General features: G+C 36.9%; 3 protein-coding genes across 8 annotated transcripts; 2 read left to right on the plus strand and 1 right to left on the minus strand.

Moving 5' to 3' along the window:
* Window positions 1–153: 153 nt before the first annotated feature.
* Window positions 154–11,284, minus strand: LOC117406120 (X-ray radiation resistance-associated protein 1). Of its 4 annotated transcripts, none has more exons than XM_034009947.3 (18): window positions 11,157–11,284; window positions 9,874–9,982; window positions 9,065–9,249; window positions 8,304–8,375; window positions 7,509–7,581; window positions 7,327–7,424; window positions 6,965–7,098; window positions 5,663–5,767; window positions 4,987–5,207; window positions 4,489–4,544; window positions 3,906–4,022; window positions 3,673–3,766; window positions 3,462–3,580; window positions 2,724–2,954; window positions 2,352–2,496; window positions 1,822–1,937; window positions 1,395–1,500; window positions 154–942 (listed from the first exon to the last, which is right to left on the minus strand). In XM_034009947.3, exons 2-18 carry the CDS (start codon window positions 9,965–9,967, stop codon window positions 731–733), a joined length of 2,178 nt encoding a protein of 725 aa, XP_033865838.3. In that variant the 5' UTR covers window positions 9,968–9,982; window positions 11,157–11,284; the 3' UTR covers window positions 154–730. The 4 variants fall into 4 exon arrangements, with proteins under 4 accessions (XP_033865838.3, XP_058887041.1, XP_033865835.3 ...); XM_059031058.1 differs by having other exon boundaries at window positions 155–942; window positions 2,724–3,029; window positions 5,056–5,207; XM_034009944.3 differs by having other exon boundaries at window positions 155–942; window positions 2,724–3,029.
* An 85-nt stretch (window positions 11,285–11,369) lies between these two features.
* On the plus strand, window positions 11,370–17,346 carry LOC117406121 (signal peptidase complex subunit 2). Of its 3 annotated transcripts, none has more exons than XM_059031059.1 (5): window positions 11,370–11,523; window positions 13,055–13,138; window positions 13,729–13,888; window positions 15,142–15,277; window positions 15,845–17,346. In XM_059031059.1, exons 1-5 carry the CDS (start codon window positions 11,485–11,487, stop codon window positions 16,029–16,031), a joined length of 606 nt encoding a protein of 201 aa, XP_058887042.1. In that variant the 5' UTR covers window positions 11,370–11,484; the 3' UTR covers window positions 16,032–17,346. The 3 variants fall into 3 exon arrangements, with proteins under 3 accessions (XP_058887042.1, XP_058887043.1, XP_058887044.1); XM_059031060.1 differs by having other exon boundaries at window positions 13,058–13,138; XM_059031061.1 differs by lacking the exon at window positions 11,370–11,523 and adding an exon at window positions 11,725–11,766.
* Window positions 17,347–18,887: 1,541 nt separating this feature from the next.
* LOC117405498 (sialidase-3-like) lies at window positions 18,888–22,629 on the plus strand. Its single transcript, XM_034008595.3, has 3 exons — window positions 18,888–19,148; window positions 20,378–20,599; window positions 21,061–22,629. The coding sequence occupies exons 2-3, from the start codon at window positions 20,396–20,398 to the stop codon at window positions 22,057–22,059; spliced, it is 1,203 nt and encodes a 400-aa protein (XP_033864486.2). The 5' UTR covers window positions 18,888–19,148; window positions 20,378–20,395; the 3' UTR covers window positions 22,060–22,629.
* Window positions 22,630–22,962: the final 333 nt, after the last annotated feature.

Raw genomic sequence — 22,962 nt, forward strand, 5'->3', positions numbered from 1 at the left:
TTTGAAGCTTTAGCCACTGACAGAAGTAAAACCAAAAAAGTAGTACTGTATAAATAAATATAGCAAGTTCTGATGCAATTACAAATTGAAATGTACCATGTCCTGAGCTGACTGGATTAGCAATGATATTGTATGGAAACGTCCTGAAGTTTAACATGACGAATATGTAAGTCCTCAGCCTAGTTTGTAATGTCATTGCATTTGAGCATTGCATAGTAGTTGTACTATGCTGCTAAATAGACATATAACACACAGACAGTACTATTATGTAACTAGTAATAATTAACTTAAGTTCCTTACTTAATCAAATTGGGTTTTGTTTTATTTTCACAAACGGTACATATTGTATTGTAAAGAGCTATAGTGAAGTAATGGTGGACCCCATTTCAGGAAAAGAAAACTAACCTTGGGTGCCCTATGAAGAAAGTGTATAACAAATGATCTGAGAGGATGTGAATGGCTTTAACAAAAACATTATTTTTTAACAAAAACATAGTATTTTTTTTTTTAATAATTATTAATGTTATGGGAATTCTAATAAGAAAAACTACTGTAGGAAAGGTTAATGTTTTGGTACACCAGTCCTGTTTTAAACACAAGAAAGTGGAACGTCTTTTAATTATATCTTTTTTTGTAACAGAATCAACATGCTATCAGTTTGATTGCAGTATTTTTTTTAATTGATTTTTTTCCTCTAATCCTGAACAGCGCTCCAAGTAGGCCGCACATTTCAATGTTGGAAATAGCCTGATGAGTTTTGGTTTATTTCAGTCTTCCTTTTGTTGATTTCATGCAGAGCCTCCTGATTCTGATTCTCAATCTGAGCCGCACTTTCTACTGCAGCAGTGTGAAGTTTTACATACTTTTTCTGCAGTTCCTTTAGTAAACCCAGAGCCTCATCGAATTCCTTCTTTTGGGACCTTTTGTCTCGTAGAATGGTTGCTGTAAATACAAATAACACAACAGACATTACAAGTGCATTTTGCATACAAGATATAGAAATTAAACAATGACTAACAGCTGTGATATGTGGCACACAGTTTGCATGTATCCTGTAATATATCAAAGCTGTATCTCCCTGTTTCATTCGCGGTGGGCAAGATCACAGGTCTGACGGACTTTATGAAGGTGATTAGTTGACCGGTGCTTGCATATAAGCACTGCACTAATTACTGTTTTTCAAATCTGATGACTCTTTAGGCCATTCTGGAGAAAGCGGCCCCAGAATCCCCTTAATTTCTTGAAGCTTATAGTGCATTTGGATTAAGCAGCTTGGAGAATCTAGCCCTTTTGAAATAGCTAAATCTGTAAGAAACAGATACATTTAATTAAACGGCTCACAATGTTTGCCACAGTAGCAGATCCAACAAAGATTAAGAAACTTGGTACCATACCTAATGGAACTTCACTTGTTGTTTTCCTGTCCTTGACTTTGGTTAGTAATTCTTCAACTTTCTCTGCTTTGCTTTTCCTAGGTGGTGGAGTTGTCGGTCTCCCCAGCTTAAAAAAAAAAAAAAAAAAAAAGTAATTGTCAATATAAAGTAAAACCACTGATAATGCACGGGTGTTTGGAACCTGCAAACCTTCTGCTATAATGGAGCTGTTCCATAAACTAAGAGCAAGGAATGTACCTGTGTAATATTCAGGAAAGATATTTCAACGGTCTAATAATAACCTACTTTTAGAAAAAGCCCTTTTCTAAAGTCATTAGCATAAAAACTTTATTTTTGTCGCTTTATCATTTTTATATTTCATATAATGTTTACAAAGTAAACAGGATTCACAACAGAGTCACTCTACGTTCTGCCCTACACAAACTACCTTTTTCTCCCTTGGCATGTAGGGTTTCTGAAGACAATCCAATCTAGCTTTAGAGTCTCTGTAAACAAGGAGATTCTTTAATGCACGTTCCAGTGCTCTGACGTTCTGCTGAATTCCTGGTTTGGAAAGAAAAAATAATACGAGGAATCGCCTTTTTGTTTCTCTGAATAATCTTTTTTAAACTAATAGTTACATGATTTTCGCAGTGGTATTCATGTATCAAGACCAAAAATAAGTGGGTGCATTAGTAAATTAAAAACAATGCTGTTGTACCTGGTCTCATCCCTACCAAGGTGCATGTGTATGTCTATTTGATTAGGACTTTTTATAGCAGGAAATCACCCTGTACTATCTATTTGTAGATTACCCATCAATACAAGTACTTGGTGTAACCTAGGTGAATTCCCTCTTACTAAAAAAAACAACCCTTTTACTTTTTATAAATTGTCCCTTAAAATATGAACTTGCCTTGCCTTTGCTGGTGTTAGAAATGAAATAAATTGATTATTCAATGAAAAACCAATACTTACCAACAGGCTCAATGAACTCCGGATCTGGCCTTGCATCCAGAAGTTCTTCAAACCCCTTATATTTGTCTGGCACAGAAACGTGCTTCAAATTCTGATTTTTGCTCTCAAGTACCTCCTCCTTGTCTGATTTGGGATGATCATTTACCTTCAGAAATAAGAGAAGCATTACCTGACAAAATGTATGGGGTACAAGCCAGTAAAAAATAACCATGTACAACTTAAAAGCTTAACAGCATTTTACCATTTTCTTAAAATGAAACCTGGCTTTCATTTACAGACTGTTTCAGTCAAGCACAATTCAACTGAAGTGTCCAATTAACACCCTAGCAATACCAACCATGCAAAACTCTTGAGTTAGCAATCAAAACACACCTGAGTCATAAAGAATGCCTCTACATTCTGGTCATCAGTTGTCAGTTTGCCTCTCTCTTGCTCTTCTCCTGGCATTCTATCCCAATAGCTTTCCGGGTCCTGTTCTGGTTCCTGAGTTTCCTCACCTTTCCCTTGTGGAGGAGCTGGAATTGGTGGAATTGGCTTATATTCTGATACTTTTTGACCCTTATGAGATACTGCTGCTTCCTGTTTTGTATTGAGATATCCAAGCTTGAATAAGAGAGAGTCAGGAGAGGCTTGTAAAAATAGGGGCTGTTTTGGGACCTTTGGGATCTTGGTTTTAACCTTAGGAACAAAATGACTTAAGTTACTTGTGGAGGACAATTGCTTCATGTATATGTATGTATGTATGTATATATATATATATATATATATATATATATATATATATATATATATATATATATATATAGGGCCTGTAGCTGAGCAAGACATTTCTCTAATGAGATCAGTATAAAAAATGATAATTAATTGCCTCTCCTGAAATTTCCCATTAAAGTTTTTTAATGGAAATTACCGCTGCGCACTCCTACTAGTCATTTTTATAATGGCCACATTACAGAAATTCTATCTTACTCTGGGTTGCTCAGAGACTGCTCAAAAGGTAAAATATAACACATATATTAGGCATATTAAGAGGGTATAAATGATTCCTTCAATGCACTGCATCATGCTAATATGAGTTAAGACTACATTGCGGTTTGCAACATTAATGACCTTTCGTTTAGGGTTAACAGGCAACACGACGTGTGGCTTCTCCATTCTGTCTGCCCTTTTCCTCTGTATCTGTATGCCCAGTTTGTGCTGGAGTAAGCTGGTCAGTAATGGAGGGTCACCTGTAGATAGGGTTAGGAGAAACACAGTTAATAACTTTCAAATGGGATTAGGATTTCTGCACAGTGAGCTAGTGAATGATTTGTTACCATACCACTCTTCTGGGTGGTGAGAGGGTTTCCACGGATCACAAGTTCATTCAGGGATGGAAAGAGAGCAACAGCTACTAGGGCCTCTTCCTCTGTGATCTGAGAACAGAAACCAGAGAGGGGAGGGTTAAAAACAAACCCTTTTCTGTGTCTTTACATTATATCATGATAAAAACATCCAGTGTCTTCAATGGAAAATATGTCTGTTTATTAAGCCCCATAAACATATATGCAAAACCTTATTGTTGGCCAGACTGAGGCATCTTAGTTCAGGCAGAGGGGGTTGGAACTCCCTCACAGATTCAGTCCCCAGGCCAAGGGGTAATTTAAAATCTCCATCCATGTATGGGACCCCCTATAAAAGCAGAATATTTCAGAAGTTAGGGACCTCCCAATTGAGTTACATAACAATGCAGCTTCTAGTTATTAAATGGGTTTTATAACCAAGGCTTTTCTCATTATGTCCATTGTTAAATTGTCCCGACTTTGGCTCTGATCAAAATCATTTATTTTTTTCCCCACAACACTGGATCGATTTCCTGTGCAGCATATACAAAATACTAAATACAAAAAGAAACTTAATAAATTAAATGACAAACGTTTTGACTAGAAGTCTTTTTCAATGTCTTCAAATCAACCTCTTGGACATGGGTGCCTTATATATATATATATATATATATATATATATATATATATATATATATATATTAGTTTTCTGTCATAAAATATTGTTTACCCAAGTAATTATTTTTTTTATTATTTTTTTTAATATTTAAATATATTATATACAAACACAATGAAACAGAAGGGTTTAAACTTACCTGAATATTGCCCATATCATTTTGAGGTAATGAAAAGTGTGGAGAAAAATCAGTATCTGAAACAAAGAAATACGCAATAAGATTCTCTCTGTCAATACCCACAGGTGGAGCTGCAGAAAATTCCCTAAGCTGGGGGTACAGCTTTAGACTTGCCGTTAATCATTATAATTATTATCCCATTAGAACTGAATTGAAAAGAAAAATTCTGTTAAGTGGCAGGGGCCAGATTGTGATGTCACTGTTTTGAATGACTTTGAGGTTGACAGGATTTCAGGGATAAGCTGTGGTTTTTCAAGCATGTTATGTCAAGCGAATCAATACTGCGAATAACATGTGGTAGAAACTCAATATGGTATTGTGATGTCATGAATGGGGTTTGTGAGGTGTCGTGAGCCCTAGATGTTAAAAACCTATGCTCTGATTGGCTGAAATCTCCTCAGCATACTAGTCATTATAAAATATATTTTGCTTTATGATGTATATACTTTCAGCACAGACCTGCTATGCTAACATCTCCATCTGCAATTGTTAAAGGTTTGTCCATTCTCTTTAGGTCTGTGATCAGACCTTTCCCGTGTTTCAGTTTTTGTCTGGGCTGCAGCCTCTCAAATCCGCCCTGTTTTTCCGAGACAGGACTGCAAACGTAATTGTATTGATCCATCTTCTGCAGGTAAGGGACCTCAGTGATGCCATTTTTATCCAGGTTTAAGTACTTCAAACTAAGGGGGGGAGGGGGTGAAAAAAAATGTATTTATATTAAAAGATGTACACATGCTGAATGTGATCAAAGCTTTTTGCTCCAAATTGTTATCACCATAAGCATCACCAATTACAATTCTAAAATGAATAAGAGAAAATACAAGTTTCTTTCTGGATTGGTGCCTGTATAATGTGCATAGTACTAATCTAGCCCATACTCTTAAAAAGACCAGGTACCATGGGGGATGCATCAGCAGACATACAGTATATAGATAAAAAAACACATGGCTCATATGAATAGATGGAATATAAATATTAACAAATGTGGAATTGATCAGAACTATTTGATTACTTTCTTAGAAATCAATAAATGATACCTAAATTTCCACCTCTTATTGTCAAGTGTTTGAGATTTGCTAAGATTTATATAGAGTATGTAATGGAATTAACTCTGAAAACTCTAGCAGAAGGTTACCTTTTCAAGTTCGCAAGGCTTGCAAATATTCCTGGGTGAGATAGCTTGTTGTCATCTAGCATCAAGATGCTAAGAGACCGAAACCGTGGAAATAGATCAGCATTCCTTTGGGAAAAAGAAAATGGACTAATTTCTGTTTTTCCTCTTTCCAACCAACTATATAATAAGACCAGCTCACACTATTAAGTCCACTCTCTTGTCGGTCCTTAAATGTCCCTCTTTTCCTGATTTCAACCTTGCTGCTAAATCAGCATGATTCACTTTGCATTTAGTTCAGTTTGTGTTGGGACACACTGATGCTGTCGTCTTTTGTACTGTTATTTAACAGTATTTTTTTTACAATGTATACAGTACAATATGTATTATTGCATGGTGTATAGCTAAAAAACAATGTTCTCTAATGTCTTGAATAGACAGAAGTAACTTCATATACCTATATTGTACACCATAAATAAATAACATTTATGGGTCATTCCAGCTGAAGTGGACCAAATTATTGGGAACTGTTTCCTTGTGGTTGTGGATACATATACCAGATGTGATTGAGAACATTTTCTAAAGGGTGCATGCAAAAGAAGAGTTGTGTAATTCATACCCCACATGGTGAGACTGTCTTAACGTGGTAGAAAAAAATGAATGTGGGGGGTGGCCGAGACAAATACTGCTATATATATATTTCAAGCATTTTTCAAGGGCTTTTATACAAATGTTTTATTTTATTTAAGTCATTGGCGTAAGAGTTTGAACAACCCTTGTTAGTCTACTTAAGCTAGAATACCTCCTTCTGTCATTAAAGCCCCTTTCACACCGGCATGCTCTACCCGGGTCGAGCCGGCGTAATGTGGGTTGGCTACGCAATTTCACACTGCTTTTGATAAAGCAGGGTTGAGCTGGGTGACAGATGCAAGTACACAATGCCTTGGAAGCAGCTTGTTACAGACTCTTCCATCCGAGCGTCTCTCGATTGAACCGTCGGCCCAAATGCACCATTGCATGCATTTTGTCACGCTCAACCCAGGTCAATGCGTGTCGACCCATATCCTGAGGTGGGTCGCTGGGACCTGGGTCAACCCGGGTACTAACCAGATACATGGTTTCACACGACGCAGGATTGTGACCTGGGTATCCAGAACCCGGGTCCGGACCCGGGTAGGAGTGCCAGTGTGAAAGGGGCTTAAGACATCATACTATCTGGCTTCCTCGGGGCTGGTCCATATAAGACTGGAAATGTTTTAAAACAAAAAAAAACCAAGAATAATTTACAGAGAATCCTGTCTAATTTATCATCAGCATTTAACTTACAGCTCTGAGGCGGTCACATCAGGAGGAAGAGAGTGCAGCCCATTCCCAGTCAGATAAAGCACTCTGAGACATGGACACAGACCCAGGGACAGAACATCATCTGAGGTCAAGTTATTGTAGGAAAGATCCAACACCTACAGAACATTTTAAGCCAGAGATGTTAATGTAGTATTTTTTTCTGCAGTAAAACTACTTTCAGCCTCAAAAATATTCTAAACGGGGCCCTTGTAAGGCAGTGTACTTTGCCAGGGCCATGCAATTCAATTCAATCACTTACTTGACATTTAAAAATGACTGTGCTCATAGAGATATATCACTAGGCAGAACAATGTATGTTGTTTTATTCAATATTAAATACTTACCTCCAAATGCGGAAAATCTCCAACATTGACTTTCAAATTACGGAGGCCATTGACTGACAGCTCAAGTTCTCTTAAGATTGGAAATTTTCTGAAAGGCTCTAAGAATTGAGAGATATATTTATACTTGGGGATGCTTTCTTAGAAATCCAAATGAATTCAATACATTGTAGTATTAAACTTACCAAAAGTCAAAAGGTTTCCTGCAGCATTAATATAGGCAACATTGTCAAACATTTCAAAATCTTCTTCTTTAGCCTGGGTAACAGAAACAATTTAACATTTTTAAAGTGGCACCACTCTTTCTGAAAATATTACACATATTTAATGACTCCCGGGTATATTTTATGCTATGAAATCTAATATATGTGTACAAAAAAATGAATTTCCAAAACAGGCATCTTTGCTGTAGCTGTTTGTCAGCTGCAGTTTAGTGGACCAAGGTTATGTAAGTATTAATAATTTAATGTACTAGCTTAGGACACCCAGGTTATATATAATGTATTAACAATACAAATCAACCATATATGTGTAACCTAAGGTATCTTTAATTGTTTGTGCTATTGAAAACTGGGACAACTGTATAGTTAATCTTCTATGTAAAGGAAGTTCTCAGTTTCTATGTCTTATTCTGAGGATATCTGTTACACTCGCCCATGCTTCTGGGTCCAAAGCATGTTACTGGTTGAAAGCATATCATTCAATAAGGGAGCAACTGGTTGGACAATGACAGGAAAGAAGCCATTGAAGGGGTGACAAAGCAAGTGCAACACTAACTGAAAACAAACAGAGATTTCTTTAATCTAGTACCAGATATCATGTTTTAAAATACAAAAAGCATGGTTTACTTGACTGGACATTTGAGACCTATACAATGAAGGGGATCACTGGTAATTACTTAAGCTACAGAGCCATGTTCCAAGGGTGACAAGGATACATTGACCCATTCCCTACTTGTTAAAATCCAAACCATGTCATACCAACTCTAGGTTCTTGTCACTAATATCAACAGAGCACAGGTCAGATGCATCCTCCACATAATGAAGTTTCATCTGAAAAAAAAGCATAGAAAGAGAGATCTAACTTGTAGGGAACCAGCTGGATAACCTGAATTGTATGCTTTTGGGTAGTTATTTTTCAGTAGCCTGGAGCTCCATCAATCTCTCAAATAATGTACACCATTAGTTGATATTTTTCCAATATAAATTGTATTGCATGTTTAATAACCTATTCTATGTGTTCTTGTGATTCTCTTTTGTTGTTAGTATAAAACAACAATAGATAATTTTATAGAACCCACATCGCACATAAAAAATGAACTACTATTATGAAAATGTAGCTAATACAAATTAATATATCCCTTTAACAACAGATTCAGGAAGTTTCTTCGTTGTTCCTTGACCTTTTTTGGTTTCAACCTACACCAGCATGTTGAGAGTAGATGTGCTGCAATCCACTCATATGAAAAATACTACAGGTATACCATCATCCAAAAAAGTGTCTTTAGAAAAGTGCAGTACTTGACATACTATATTATAGTATAGGATACTGTGGTGGTTATTTCAACTAAATTGTTACAAAGAGAGCTGAAGTGATTATTTGGGGTAATGGAGACTGTTACAGTTTTCATTCCAATGTATTTCTGGAAACCTCTCGTTTCTAAGTTCAAAATAAAAAATAAATGAAAAAATACTGGTCTTGCTTTTAAACATGCCAAGGTTAAAATGTGGCCTTTACTTACCAAGAAGAATCCATCCAATATGTTCTCCTTCAAGGCTGATTTAGTGGTTGCCAGAGGCAGGCTGGACTGGAAGCCCTGTAACTGATCTTGTGGTCTTACTTTTGTGTTTGACTGGTTGCCAGTTTTCCCAGCTCTGTATTTTTGGTCCTCAGAAGCTCTATGTGCAACAAGCCAATGGCCAGCACCTAAAATAATAATAATGAGTGTATATTAATGACAACAACCAAAGGCTCTGTTCACAATGGCTTTCTGTTTTCATGCCAAAAAAGACAAGTCCAATATAAATACATTTCCTCATAGTTTTAAATAAGCATGTGGTAAAAGGTCTATAATTAAGATATTTATTTCAGGGGTACACTTGAGCAAACAGAAATCTCTAACAGCAGGGTTTTTTTTCCAAACAGATTGTTCTTAAAATACACTACCCAAACCTTTTTGCTATAAACATTTTGTTGTTGTAATGCTGTGTTTATTAACATTTGTGGAATAGAGTTTTCTAACATTTTAGTTTCTATTTGTTTTAATTATTATTATTACTAACATTTCCCAGTAAAATATTCAGTTAATGTACAAATGTAGAGTAACACATTATTAATAATTACCTAGATACACTGATTAATTATCTCCAAATGAGATAAATATTATATAGATGGTGAGTTTATGAATTAAAAATACAATTTGTAAGTCTAAACCAGATGCCCCTTTCTGATGATAGGGTGGTAAGGGTTTAAGTCTGGCACATTAGTCCAAATGAAACAATAGTTTTTTTGGTGGTAGTTTTATTATCCTGGTAAAAGCAGCACAATTACCTTCTTCTTGTTGTCGAAATAATGTCCTGGCAGGGAAGCAGTTAGTTGGGAAGCTTGCTCCATCATCCAGTTTATAAAGGTTAGGTGCAGCCATTCCTAATGGACAAAACTGAGATGGATGGCCCCAGATTATTCATCTCTGTAGGATGTAACTTGATTTTGATGAATGCGTTATGAAAGGGGTAACTTTGGGGGTATGTTTGATTTTTTTTTCTGAATAATAATATAATTTCATATTACAGTCAAACCTGTATTAAGAGACCACTCAAGGGACAATCTAATAGTGGCCTCAACACAGGTGGTCTCTTAAAAGAGGGCCCATAACTTAAGAATGTTCTATTAGTCTCTGACATGCTTTCCTGTAATTATGTATGTCTTACATACACTGTAAAAGCCAGAAGATGTATGAACAAAAGGAAGTATGTAATTTAATAACATTCATTTAGATAATTAATTTACAAAACATATTATTTTGTGAAAGTAATGAATGCTTGCCTGCCTCAGGTCACACACATTTTTTTTTAAATCCTTTGCAAATTTCAATGCCTGTGTCTGCCTTTCAGGTAGGTGTTGATTCATTTTATCCTGAAACCAACGCCAGCATAAGCATAAGATCTTTTTTGATTACCGCGCACATTGTTTTCATACTCTTATGTATGGCTTGAATTTGTTGGTGTTTATTTTCCTTTTAACGGTTTGCCTTTAAATCTTACGCCGCTACATCCTAACTATGAGAACATTCTGTTAAATTAGCGGGAAAGAACAGAACAAGAATTTTTTTTTTTTCTTAAACAAAACTTAATACTAGTCAGGGAATATAAAATGAAAATACAGGATGTACTGTATAGTATAACTGTCTTTATATAATGAACACATTACATTACGTCAACATGCTTACTGACAGAATTTAAACTTTTAGGGTTATCTAAGCAAGGCGTGAGGTAAGCTTATCTTAATATGCAAATGAACAGACATCCATCTGAAATCTGCATTAAACTCCAGTCTAGTTTTTCTCCATGCCTAAGGGCCAGTACTTTTCCATTACAGGGGCGAGGTATGACTTCATAGTACTAAAAACTTACAGCGTACACGCACTAAGTCAAACACAGGATATGGGTAGACATATGCAGTAATCCAGCAATAATGCAAATTAGCTTGTGGAATAGAAATTATCAGTTGAGACGCATCCATATACCTATAGTACTTAAAAAACTTTGGTTGGTAGAAATCGGTACACTTTTATAAATTGGGTAATTTAAGCGCTAATAGTCAAACGGAATTACCTTACTTTATGAAGCTGTTATGCATTTTTTTAATCTCTTGATTCAACCACGTCTGCTCTGGATATCTAAAAAATTCAACACGGTGTTTTAGCAGCGCTTCCAGAATTCCGTATCCTAGCAACGTTTATAACAGTAGGCAAATTGGGAATTGTAGTTTTTGGATAGAAACACAACTACAAATCCCAGCGAGCCTTTAAATAAAAGTACCTCACATCTCTTCCGTCTACGTCGACGATCCTTCACCCGTCCCGCAAGAGGATTGGTGTGTTGAGAAAGCAGCGGTAACCAATCGGAATTCCCCAAGTCACTGAGCGAGTAGAAAGAAAAGATGGCGGCGAAAAATGGGAAGAGTGGGTTGATGGAAAAAGTAAGATACGTATTTATAAGTGTTTTATTTAATTGTTTGTCTTCAAATAAGGCGACGGAGTACGGTTGTATTAGTTGTTAATATTTACAGTGTTTTTTTGAACAGTTGGCGTTCGTTCTCAGCTTTCTGTATTAGAACTACACTAGCGTCTGTACAGAACGATACGTTGACTTGTCCGACCACTATTCATCACCAGCTGCAGGTCGAAAACTAGAGATGCTATACAATTGGATATATACATTTGTAAGAAACCTATTTAAAAATAAATAAATAAATAAATAAATAACCTTTATAAAGCTTTATGCACAGCAAGTGTACGTCTAGACACGGAAGACAGCTCATTCGAGGACGATGTTGTTGAATGTATTTAAAATACACTAGTTTTTGTTCCTCTTAACTTATTGGTTTGGTGTACGTGTTGTTATGTTTGATATTGTTTCATGGTTTTATTAATAGGCAATTATTTGTTTACATCACGCTGTCCTGTACCTTCACTTTAGCATGTTATCATTACGGCAGCGAAAACAAAACATATGGCGCTTTTTATGTTGTGTGTGTGTGTGTGTATATATATATATATATAGAGAGAGAGAGAGAGTTGATACAATTACATATAAAACGGTAACATTATTATTGTCGATAGATGGCAGAACAACCTTTCAGACACACCTTACTTGATTTTTAGGTTCATATTTAATACATCAATTATCAGTTTATTTTAGTGGCCATGTTTCTTGTTGAAAACAGCCTTGTTGTGGTTTCTACAAAGCCTGCAGTCAGTAAAAACAGAACTGCCAGTAATTTAACGGCTGTCGCTCAATATTTTAACATCTGCTTTTTATTTAATAACTATTATCAAATTGTTATATTTTATTTATCGGCTCATTAGTTCTGATACAAAGAGGTTACTTTTTATGTATTTTATTTATTTCATTGTAATAGCTTCATTCGTTTATCACGTCACAAAGCTCTATACAGTCGTTACCACGTCAAATCTGACTCCCATCCAAACGGTATGTGTATCTTAGCATGGTTGTTCTTCTGAAAGATTTAAATAGCAACACCAGTTTGGGTAGGACCTCCTACATTTGATAAAAGTGGCTTCAAATTGGGCATATACAGTAATCCGTCGCATATCCGACTGCAGTGGGACCAGAATAGTGGCAGTCCGATGAATGAATCTTGATTTAAATACCATTATATGCAGCTGTTGTTGAAGAGGTTGGTCATGAGGGATATGTGACAGATTGTGGTAATTTGCTCATGCAAATTACAGTAGTCGGCACTAAATTATCTCCTTATATATGTAGTTTCTAGTTTGGTCAGTAATTTTGTTTGACATAACTTTAATTTTGTGTTTCACAGAAATGATACATTTGGCAGAATTTGTTTTGATCCATTTGTAGATTTTTTTTTTAAAAAAAAGAGAGTAAAGTGAAAAATGAAGTACTTCATATTTGTAAATGCATTAAATGGCAATTTAAGTTAAGCTTCTGCCTAAAACTACCCATTGGCCTCCTTTTTCTTCTAGTGGAAGATTGAAGAAAAACCTGTGAAAATCGATAAGTGGGACGGAGCCGCAGTGAAGAATTCTCTTGATGATGCTGCCAAAAAGGTGGGAAGCGCATGTAGTGGAAAGTGAGGCATGTTGACATGTGCATTGATTTATCATCTCTGAAATCTGGACAGTGTCCTAATTGTTTAAGCCTTATAAACAAAAACTATGCTATACATTTATAGTATCCACTGGTATTGCAGATAAACAACCAAAGACCACATTTGTAACAGTGTTGCACACAATTTCAAAAGACACTATTGCAAAATTATAAATAAGGCAGGTTAAAAATTCAGTTTTCAGGATAATGTACTATTGTAAAGTAATAGAAAGCTGACTCTTAAGTAATACATATTTTTGTTGGAGCACCAAGCTGTCACGCTTGCAGATTGTGGAGGAATAGAAAACACTATTTAAATGTATTTTACCCATTGTTTTGCTTTTACATATCATTTGAAAATTGCTGTATGCCCCATTGTTCAATGAAGAACATGTATTCTAGGTACCACTGCTCCTGTATCCTTTTATAAAGAAAGTTGCTCTAATTGAGTAAAATAATATCATTAGTACTGACATGCTTTTTGAAAAAGAACTAGACCCTTGTGTTCCCTTTCTACTGTATTTCTGACTGGCAGACATTTGTTCCGTAGGTCCTTTTGGAGAAGTATGGCTACACAGAGAACTTTAGCCTGGTTGATGGGCGGCTAGTCATCTGCACAGTCTCCTGCTTCTTTGCAATCATTGCGTTGGTTTGGGATTATCTGCATCCCTTCCCAGAGTCCAAACCAGTCCTGGCATGCTGTGTCATATCATATCCTTTTATAGAAAATAAAGAAATAAAATAAGATTGAGATTTGGTTTTTAAAAAACAGTGACATTATTCATTGCTTCAGTCTATTTCTTTTACAGGCACAGGAAGTGGTATGCTGTGGTTTTCCTGTCAACTGTCATATTAATAGCTGTGTACGTCCTGTATGAGCCTGTTTACTCACTTAGTAACAGCCTAGAAGTTCACAGTAACACTGAAGTACCTTATTTATACACAGGGCTTGAATTTCATTGCGGGAATCGCACATTTTCCAAGTTGCTCCCGCATATCTGCAACTTTCAGTGCAGGAAAATCCAGCAGAGATATTTTAAGACACCAAGCTGCTGTATTTTTCACCCAATTTAGAATCCCTGAAACGCTACAACAAATCTATAAGGAAGTGGGTGTCAGTGACGAAAGCACTTCAATGCATTCTGAGTAGTTCTGGTTAAAATAAATAAATAAATTTAAAAAAAAGACTTTATTCTCTCATACGTGACTCTTGGCTGTGTGTAAAGTTTAAAAAAATAAATAAATAATGGAGTGCTGGTTAAAAAGAAAAGCACCTTATTCTGCTGCATACAAAAACTTCATATCAGGCAATGGCAAAAGCAATGGAGAGTGCTCTGTGTCACAGTGATGAACAGCTGAAAGCAGCTTATTTTAAAGCATCGCCAGTGTGAATGATGATGCAGTAATATATATGTTGGAAATGTTGGAATCCCCCCCCCCCCCATTGGCTGCAGCATAGGGGAAAATCCTCCCCAGCACTCAAATGAAATTCAAGCCCTGAGAGATAGATAGAGATTGCATAACAAACAAATTAGTATCAATTGAAAAATGTCAGACTAGTTAAGGCAGGTTTCAGGAGTTGTACTAGTGATAGCCAGTGAAATACACAGTTGAGCATTAACCAGTAGTAACACTGCAGCTTGAGAAGGGAAACTTTACACAATTTTAACCTGCTCTATACAGTATAAAACTCAGAAAATTATTTGCATTTTGAGTAACTGTCTTAAGTACTGGCTGGTGCCTTTGTATATTGCTTGTTTGTGTAATTTAACAGACATTGAAAGTAACATTTCTAACTACTTGTTAAGTTCAATTACTATACTGTCTCCTCAGACCTTCACAATTATCTGGTGAAACTAACAAACATAGGGGTTGTCGCTTCCTTCACTGTGTTTATAAATTGGGATTATAATGCTCGCCTTGCAGGAAGTTTTGTTTACCATGCATCCTTAACTTCTTTGCACTTATTTCATTATGATGGGGATTCTTACTTTGTATACCTCTTACAAAGAGAAAAGTATCTTCTTGGTGGCTGTTGAGAAAGATGCAGCTGGTATGGACCCTGATCACATCTGGCAGTTGTCTTCAAGTCTAAAAAGGTAATTTTAATTTAATCTGTATGTTCTTGTCATAGATCAATCGAACATAAGTCCTGTGGATGTGCAATACAGCGCTACCCCCTTTATAATGCTTTGGTTAAGAGCCATAGTTAAGAGACTGTGTGCTGTTTGTGCTCAGCAGGAATGCAAGTTCTAGTGGTATGGCATTTTGGGGCAAGTGGACACAATGACCATGCTGTCTTATAACTGGTTTGGCAGTATAAAGAGCCTTGTAATGAGGGAGCATTTCAATCTTATTTCAGTCAACATTTTAGAACCAAATTGTTGACTCTGTTTGATTCTGGAGTCGCTAGTTATCCTTCCAGTTTGTATGGCCTGCAGTGGGGGATAACGTAATATGTACAGCTGACACAGTCTCTTCTGCTGTAAATGCTTCTTGAGAGCCCTTTGCTCACGCTTGTAACACAGGGCCATCTTTGTACATATTAACCTCCTATCTTGCATTTTGATTAGCTGGAAGACAAAACTCTCAGCTGTTTTTTTTGGATGAAATGTGTCCCTGTCATTATTCAGAATAAGCACCTTAAACCCATTTTTGTCTGTCAGATTTGATGACCGGTACACCCTCAGAATGACCTTTATTGATGGAAAGACCAAACGGCAAAGGGATGTTGAGTTCACCAAGTCTGTGGGGGCCTTCTTTGACGAAAGTGGAATGTTGGTGATGGACATTTTTGAACAGAATGTCTCTAAACTCCATTACAGCCTGGCAGCTGAAAAGAAAGTTAAATAAAAAAGAAAGTGTTAATTTTGTGCACACAAACCTCATAACCACCCTATATGAAGTGAGGGTCCTACTGGAAAGCCCTTGTCTGTCTCGGTTATATTATGCTAATCTGTTAGTTCATTTCCATTGCTGCTCTGCAGGAAAGGGGCTCGGCAGCATTTTACTTTCTTTTAAATGTACTTCAAATGCAAGCAGAAACTGTCTTTCTTTTTTTTATTATTATTCATAACCAAATTGGAGTAAAATACACTCCCTCCCCAAATTGGTTGCTGGACTGCTGGAGTATATGATTTTAAACTGGACAATTTTGTTCTGTTTGTTTCATAGGAACCGTATGCAAACCCATAAACATGTAAACTACCATTGAAGAGCATAATAAAACTGAATATTCTGAACAAGTTGTTGATATTTGGTTCTTGTGGAAACCTGTTTTTCATAAAATAAAGGGAAAGGCTCAACAGTAGATTTATTTATACTAGTAATATATGTTGTTTTTATGTACTGGAAGAAAAAACTAATTGTGCTTAAGCCAACACCTAAGTGGGTGGCAAAGAAAAACAAACCTCACTTAAAAAAAAAAAAAAAAAAAGTACACATTTAAACTGGTGGATCAAGAACCTTATAACGAGAGTGGAGCTAGAAAGATCATGCTAAAAACTTTGTCCTGAAAACCTTTTGATTATTTTCTCTTGATTATTCTTTTTTGATGTTTATTCCTCCCCATTTATTATATTAAAAATGTCTTCATGCATTTGTGAAATGGGGCTTTCAGGACTGTATCCAGATTTATTGTCAGCAATCTTTCCATGTGCCATTACCCACCCCTGCCCAAAGTTAAAGATGATTTAAATACAGACAAGGAGAAGAATGTGACAATTTAGCCGGTATTCGTACCTAGAAATAAGAGAAATATAAATGCAACAGGTCAATGCCCATCAACATTGTTGTGTTTACCCATCAATATGCCTCATGCTAATAAAAGCCCTAAAATGGTCCAGGTTCATTTCCAGTAGACTAACTTTGTTAGGCTTTATTGCTGCAATGTTAAAGTTCTACCTCGCCAGAGAATCTATTGTGTTTTCAGAATAGAGGCTACACATCTATAAGGAAGGAAATCACTTGATTGATGGTGTAATTGGCAAGGCCAGTGGATACAGTTTATTTTTGCTTACTCTGCAAGCTTAAACGGAATGTAAGTTACTGTACTGCTCAGTGGTGTACAAATAGTGACAATGGTATTTTTTATATTAGTTTACTTGTTTTAGTCCACTGTTACATTCTGCTTTAAGACACACTTAATAAAATGGAGTGCCAGATCTGAGTGAAAGAGTCTGTCTTTTATTAATAATACATTTTCATGGACTGAAATCAACACTGCATCCATTCCTGGGTTTAAGAGCAACACATAATTAAGTGTTATGTTAAATAAACTGTTCCTCCAGTTGAATGAACAACTCTTATTAGTAAACCAAGAAACTTGGTGTGATTTATTTATGTTGTGAAACCAGTGATCTGTTCAGAGCCAATCAGAGTCCTAGCACCTGGTTATTTCAATAATATACCTAAACCAGGGAAAGTTTTAAAACCAGGTCTGGTGCCTGTCTAGAGTGAGTTTGAACTGCATTTTCCTAATTTTAGAAATGAGTGGGTGGTGTGGGATGTTAGTTGAAAGTGTATCTTGAAGAGACTTCAACCATCATTCATTTGTCTGAAAAACTATCCTTATACATAAACATGAAACAGGGTGTCGTTGTCCCAAAGTATTGCAATGTTGAAGAGTTGACAGTCAGTGAATGTTTTGCCCCTACTGCTTTATTATTATTATTATTATTTATTTCTTAGCAGACGCCCTTATCCAGGGCGACTTACAATCGTAAGCAAATACATTTCAAGTGTTACAATACAAGTAATACAATGAGAGCAAGAAATACAATAACTTTTGTTCAAGTGTGACAAACCACAATTCAATAATACAGCAGATAAGTGATAGTTACATTAGGATATGACTAAATAGTGATAGTTACATCAGGATGTGATTAAATACAAAGTACTACAGGTTAAACACTTGGCAGATTACAGTATTCTGAATTACAGGATTAAATGCAGTAAAATAGGGGGCAGATAAGAGCAAAATAAAGCATATTTACATGAAGGGTGATAGTGTCCCAGGATATAAACAGAGGAGTTCTACAGGTGCTGTTTGAAGAGGTGAGTCTTAAGGAGGCGTTGGAATGTGGTCAGGGACTGGGCAGTCCTGACATCTGTAGGAAGGTCATTCCACCACTGCGGAGCAAGGGTGGAGAAGGAGCGGGCTCTGGAGGCAGGGGAGCGTAGCGGAGGTAGAGCCAGTCTTCTAGTGAAGGCAGAGCGGAGAGGTCGAGTGGGGGTGTAGGGAGAGATGAGGGTCTGGAGGTAGCTGGGTGCAGTCTGGTCAAGGTTACTCAGTTGGTTCCTGGGCATCCCAGAACATCCCTATTAAATAAATAAAATGATCCAGTAACAGGATGATAACATACTTCAGCCATTAAAGGCTCACATCAAATTACATAAGGGGTTCTGTGGTTGCAGTGGATATGAAAAAATTCCAATAATTGCCACAACCCTACAATCAATCTTGGGGACATAAAAACAATAATGAATGCCATATGATCCAGACGGAGATCTATACTGTATTTAAACACTTGCTAATTGTATTCGTCTTTTTACTGAATTTGCACATTTGTCAATTTGATTGGAAGTACCTGAAATCAAGGTATTGAATGTAAATACAAAATACACAATTTAATTGTAACAGGTATCCGTCGTGTTATCTTTGCTGCTTAGTAACAGTGATAGTTCTGCATATACATCTTCAGAACTACATCCCCCAGAGTTCCTGCCTGTTGATTTGACGACATCATAGTGGGCAGTCGGACTGCAAAAAAAAAAAAAAAAGAAAAGCTCAAAATTAACGGCCAGAGGAAACTACATAGATGAATATGTTTGTTTTATTTATTTATTTATTTATTTAGTTTAGTTTTGTAAACAAACAGTAAACGGTCAGTATTCTTTTAGCAGATCCATGTTAGCTACGCTCGTCTCGGTAGCCTGGAGGTGTCATATACTGAAATTTGCAGCTACATGGTAAGTAGTTATTCATCCGTGTAAAATAGGTATACTAGTAGTACTGCAGTCTGCATGGTAAACCACGGGGGGAGGGGAATCATGCAATTAAATGGTATTGATTGGAATTATTAATATACGATTGTTGTGTAATGGCAGATGTGTATAGGATCCGTTGCTATCATGCCCGCTTGGAAAAATGTTGTTATTAATGCTAGTTTACTTGTGATACATATAACGTACTACGGTGTGCATGCCAGAATTAAAAATAAGTAAATTATTGAATAAATACATAAATATTGAAATAAATAAATACATGCATTCTGTGCAATACTGTACTGTATTGCACGGAAATAACATTATGAGGGACTGATTTCGCTGTTGACTGATATTTTTAAATGAACAATTACGTGTATTCTAAAATAAATACACCATTTTATATGAATTTCTCTGTATTTCTGTGATATTTTGCACTTGTTTTTGTCATACACTGGCAGCAGTCACACATTTACAGAGAATATTTTTTATTAAAACGGACGTGTTCAGTCCCTGTAATCAAGTTCACATGACTATTATGTAAGTTTGACACCAGTTGTGTGTACTGCTTTTTAGACTTCGCCTTTCTAACTGAGTTATGTAACATTTTAGCATTGTGTTAAAACCAGGGTAAACTGGTTTTCCTGTTATGACCTTTCCGTAAAACCAATCAATATCTGAAACGAAGGTCCAGGTTATAGTTTAGTTGACTGAAATATGAGAAAAACTAGGCAAAGGGAAAAACGGCGTGGGTCAACAATGAAACAGCAAGTAAAAGTAACGCTTTAGTTTTGTGAACTTGCTTCTACTTGTGTGTGATGCTGATGAAGTAAGCAAACCTTCAGAGTGATGTGGTCATGTACTGATATGATCCCTAACAAGCTTCATAAAAGCTTCCAATAGCTTTAATGATGCATAGTCTGTAACCATGTTGACATTATACCGAGGTCAAAGTTAGGTTTCAAGCTGTAGCTGGCAGTATTTAGATGACTGCTTGGTATTTACTATTCGACCTCCAAATCTGTGTTACACGGCAAACCAGCAGAGAAAATTACTTTACCAGAATTTTTACATGAGCATCAGCAACCAATGACCTCATGTCCTCATAGCTAGTTACAGCCATGACTGTAATCCCTGTGGAACACAAGACAGAAGTGTTCAGCTGCGCTTTCCCTGTAGCCATCACACTTTATGTCTTTTTTTTTGTCTTCCAGTATAATTTCTTTTAAGCAATGGCCAGTATTTCAGAGCCAGAAAAGAGCCCATTGTTCAGGCAGGAGAAGAAGGGAGGGGTCACATACAGAATTCCGTCCCTCCTCTACCTCAGCACCTCAAAAACCTTCCTTGCTTTCTCTGAGAAGCGCTCCACTCCTGCAGACAGTGATGCTGAATGCCTGGTGATGAGGAGAGGCACTTTCCAAGATGGGTCTGTTCAAGTAAGTTTATTTTTTTTTATTGATTTATTTATTCAGAGTAATACAGTGCATATAAAATGTGCATCTCCCTGTTAAAAGTCAGTTTCATTGGGCAAATCAGCAGATCTGGCAAAAATTTGAAAAAGGCTGATTTATCTAAACTGTTATACAGCATAAGTAATGAGACCGTGTGGCTTCAGATGCTCAAATAAGCTAGCTGCCTTTTTGTACTGTTACAAGTTACATTCTTAATTCATTGTCAGTGACATAATATTTGATGTGACCTCCTTTAGATTTATCACATCTTTCTACAGCATGTACAAGTATTTTGCACAACTTCTTTCAGCACAATTTCCAGCTGCTCATAAGTGAAGACAGTCTTCTTTTCCATAACCTATTCAGGGCTGTGGACAACATATCTGATGTTTCCATTCCAGTGATATTGCATTGAAGCTGGGAGTAACTGTCCTTTTTGTTTCCAGTGGGAATCCAAGCAGGAGCTGCTAACAGCACGTCTATGTGGATTTCGCACTATGAACCCCTGCCCAGTCTACGAGAAGAAATCCAGAGTCCTATTCCTTTTCTTTATCTGCGTACGGGGAAAAATATCAGAGCAGCGCCAGATAAGAACAGGAAGAAATGAAGCCAGGCTTTGTTACATCCGCAGCACAGACTTTGGAGAGAGTTGGGGTGACATCAAGGATTTAACAAGAGATGTGATTGGCGCCGAGGTGGAAAATTGGGCGACCTTTGCAGTGGGACCAGGCCATGGGGTTCAGTTACAATGTGGGAGGTTGATTATACCAGCATATGTCTATTATATCACGTGCAGGTGCTGGTGTCTGCATTTCCCCTGCTGCGTCAAGCCTCATGCTTTCTCGTTCTACAGTGACGACTGCGGTCAAACATGGCACGTGGGCAAAGTCATTCAAGGGTTAAAAACAGGAGAGTGCGAAATGGCAGAACTTGTGGACCAAAATGGCAGGAGCCACCTGTACTGCAATGCCCGCTCATCGTCCAGGCACAGGGTAGAAGTCTTGAGCGAGAAAAAAGGTGCAGAATTCAGCAAGCCTCATCTGGCTCCAAAGCTAGTGGAACCGCACAATGGTTGCCAAGGAAGTGTTGTCAGCTTCCCCAAGCCAGTAGAGTACACAGAGAATGAAACAGATGAAAGCAGTGAGAATACCCGTTCACAGGCCAATACAGCCAGCAACACTTGGCTCCTGTATTCTCACCCAACCAACAGGAGGAAAAGGGCAGACTTGGGGATCTACCTGAACCGATCCCCCTTGGACACCTCCTGCTGGGAGAGTCCTTGGGTTGTCAGTCGTGGACCAAGCGGTTACTCTGATCTGGCTCACTGCGAAGGAACAAAGTGGTTTGCCTGCCTGCTGGAGTGTGGCGCCAAGAGCGAGCTGGAAGAGATTGCATTTGTGCGTTTCACTCTTGAAGAAGTGATGGAAAAAGGCACAGGGAAATAATACCTTAGCTGGCATTTGGAATTATGATTCATTCTGGGTGTGGGATCCAATCTTGGTCAGAACAGTTTAGAATCCTGTTTTTTTTGTTTAAGTGCAGGAACTTTTTTTTTTTTAGACTGTCACGGAATTCTTTCCTCATGTAGACCAATAGAGGGTTCCTGTTTTTTTAGTGCCTTTAGTTGGTCGCTGCATCATCACCGCATAAGGTGTTGCAATATTACACATTCATATTTTACTTTAGATTCTGCCATAAGACTGCACATCCAGACTACTGATTAAATATTTGTGTAATATACTGTATAGTGTGTTTATAATTTATAAAGTTGGCAACATTTTAAGAAATTAAACAGTTTTTTCCCCAGGCGCTGTGCTACCTCTGTTGGACTGTGGGTAATACATTACACTGAAAGGCTGGAATAAGCAACTGTACTCACTAAAAATCTGCATCCTCCACTGCATATATATTTTGATATTTAATACAATTATTTACTGTAACATATTTAATTTAACGACATATTGCTTTGATTATTTGATTCGTGGACATTAATAAATATTTATTTATGAAGAGCATGTTGTGTCTGTCAGTGGGACGTTCTTGTGAAGGAGATGCTGTTGTTATTTTTTTTTTTTTTATAAGTTTTTGTTGCAATAAGTATTTATTATGTATAGTAGCAGTTTTAGTTAAAATACATTTTACATTCCATATATTCTTTGTACTGTTTTTTTTTCTGTTTTGAACTCTTGTCATCCTTTCGTGTTTGCTGTTGCTGAAACAGAGAGAGCACCAAGTGCAAGAACCTCCCTCTGTGATGAAGGCAGATGATTTAATGAACATGGATGACAGAGCAGAGGGAGGCTCTTCAACACTGCAACATCATTTTTCATTGGTTATTATAGAAAGCA

This window comes from Acipenser ruthenus, chromosome 9, assembly GCF_902713425.1.
Source record: "Acipenser ruthenus chromosome 9, fAciRut3.2 maternal haplotype, whole genome shotgun sequence".
NCBI classification, from domain to species: domain Eukaryota; kingdom Metazoa; phylum Chordata; class Actinopteri; order Acipenseriformes; family Acipenseridae; genus Acipenser; species Acipenser ruthenus.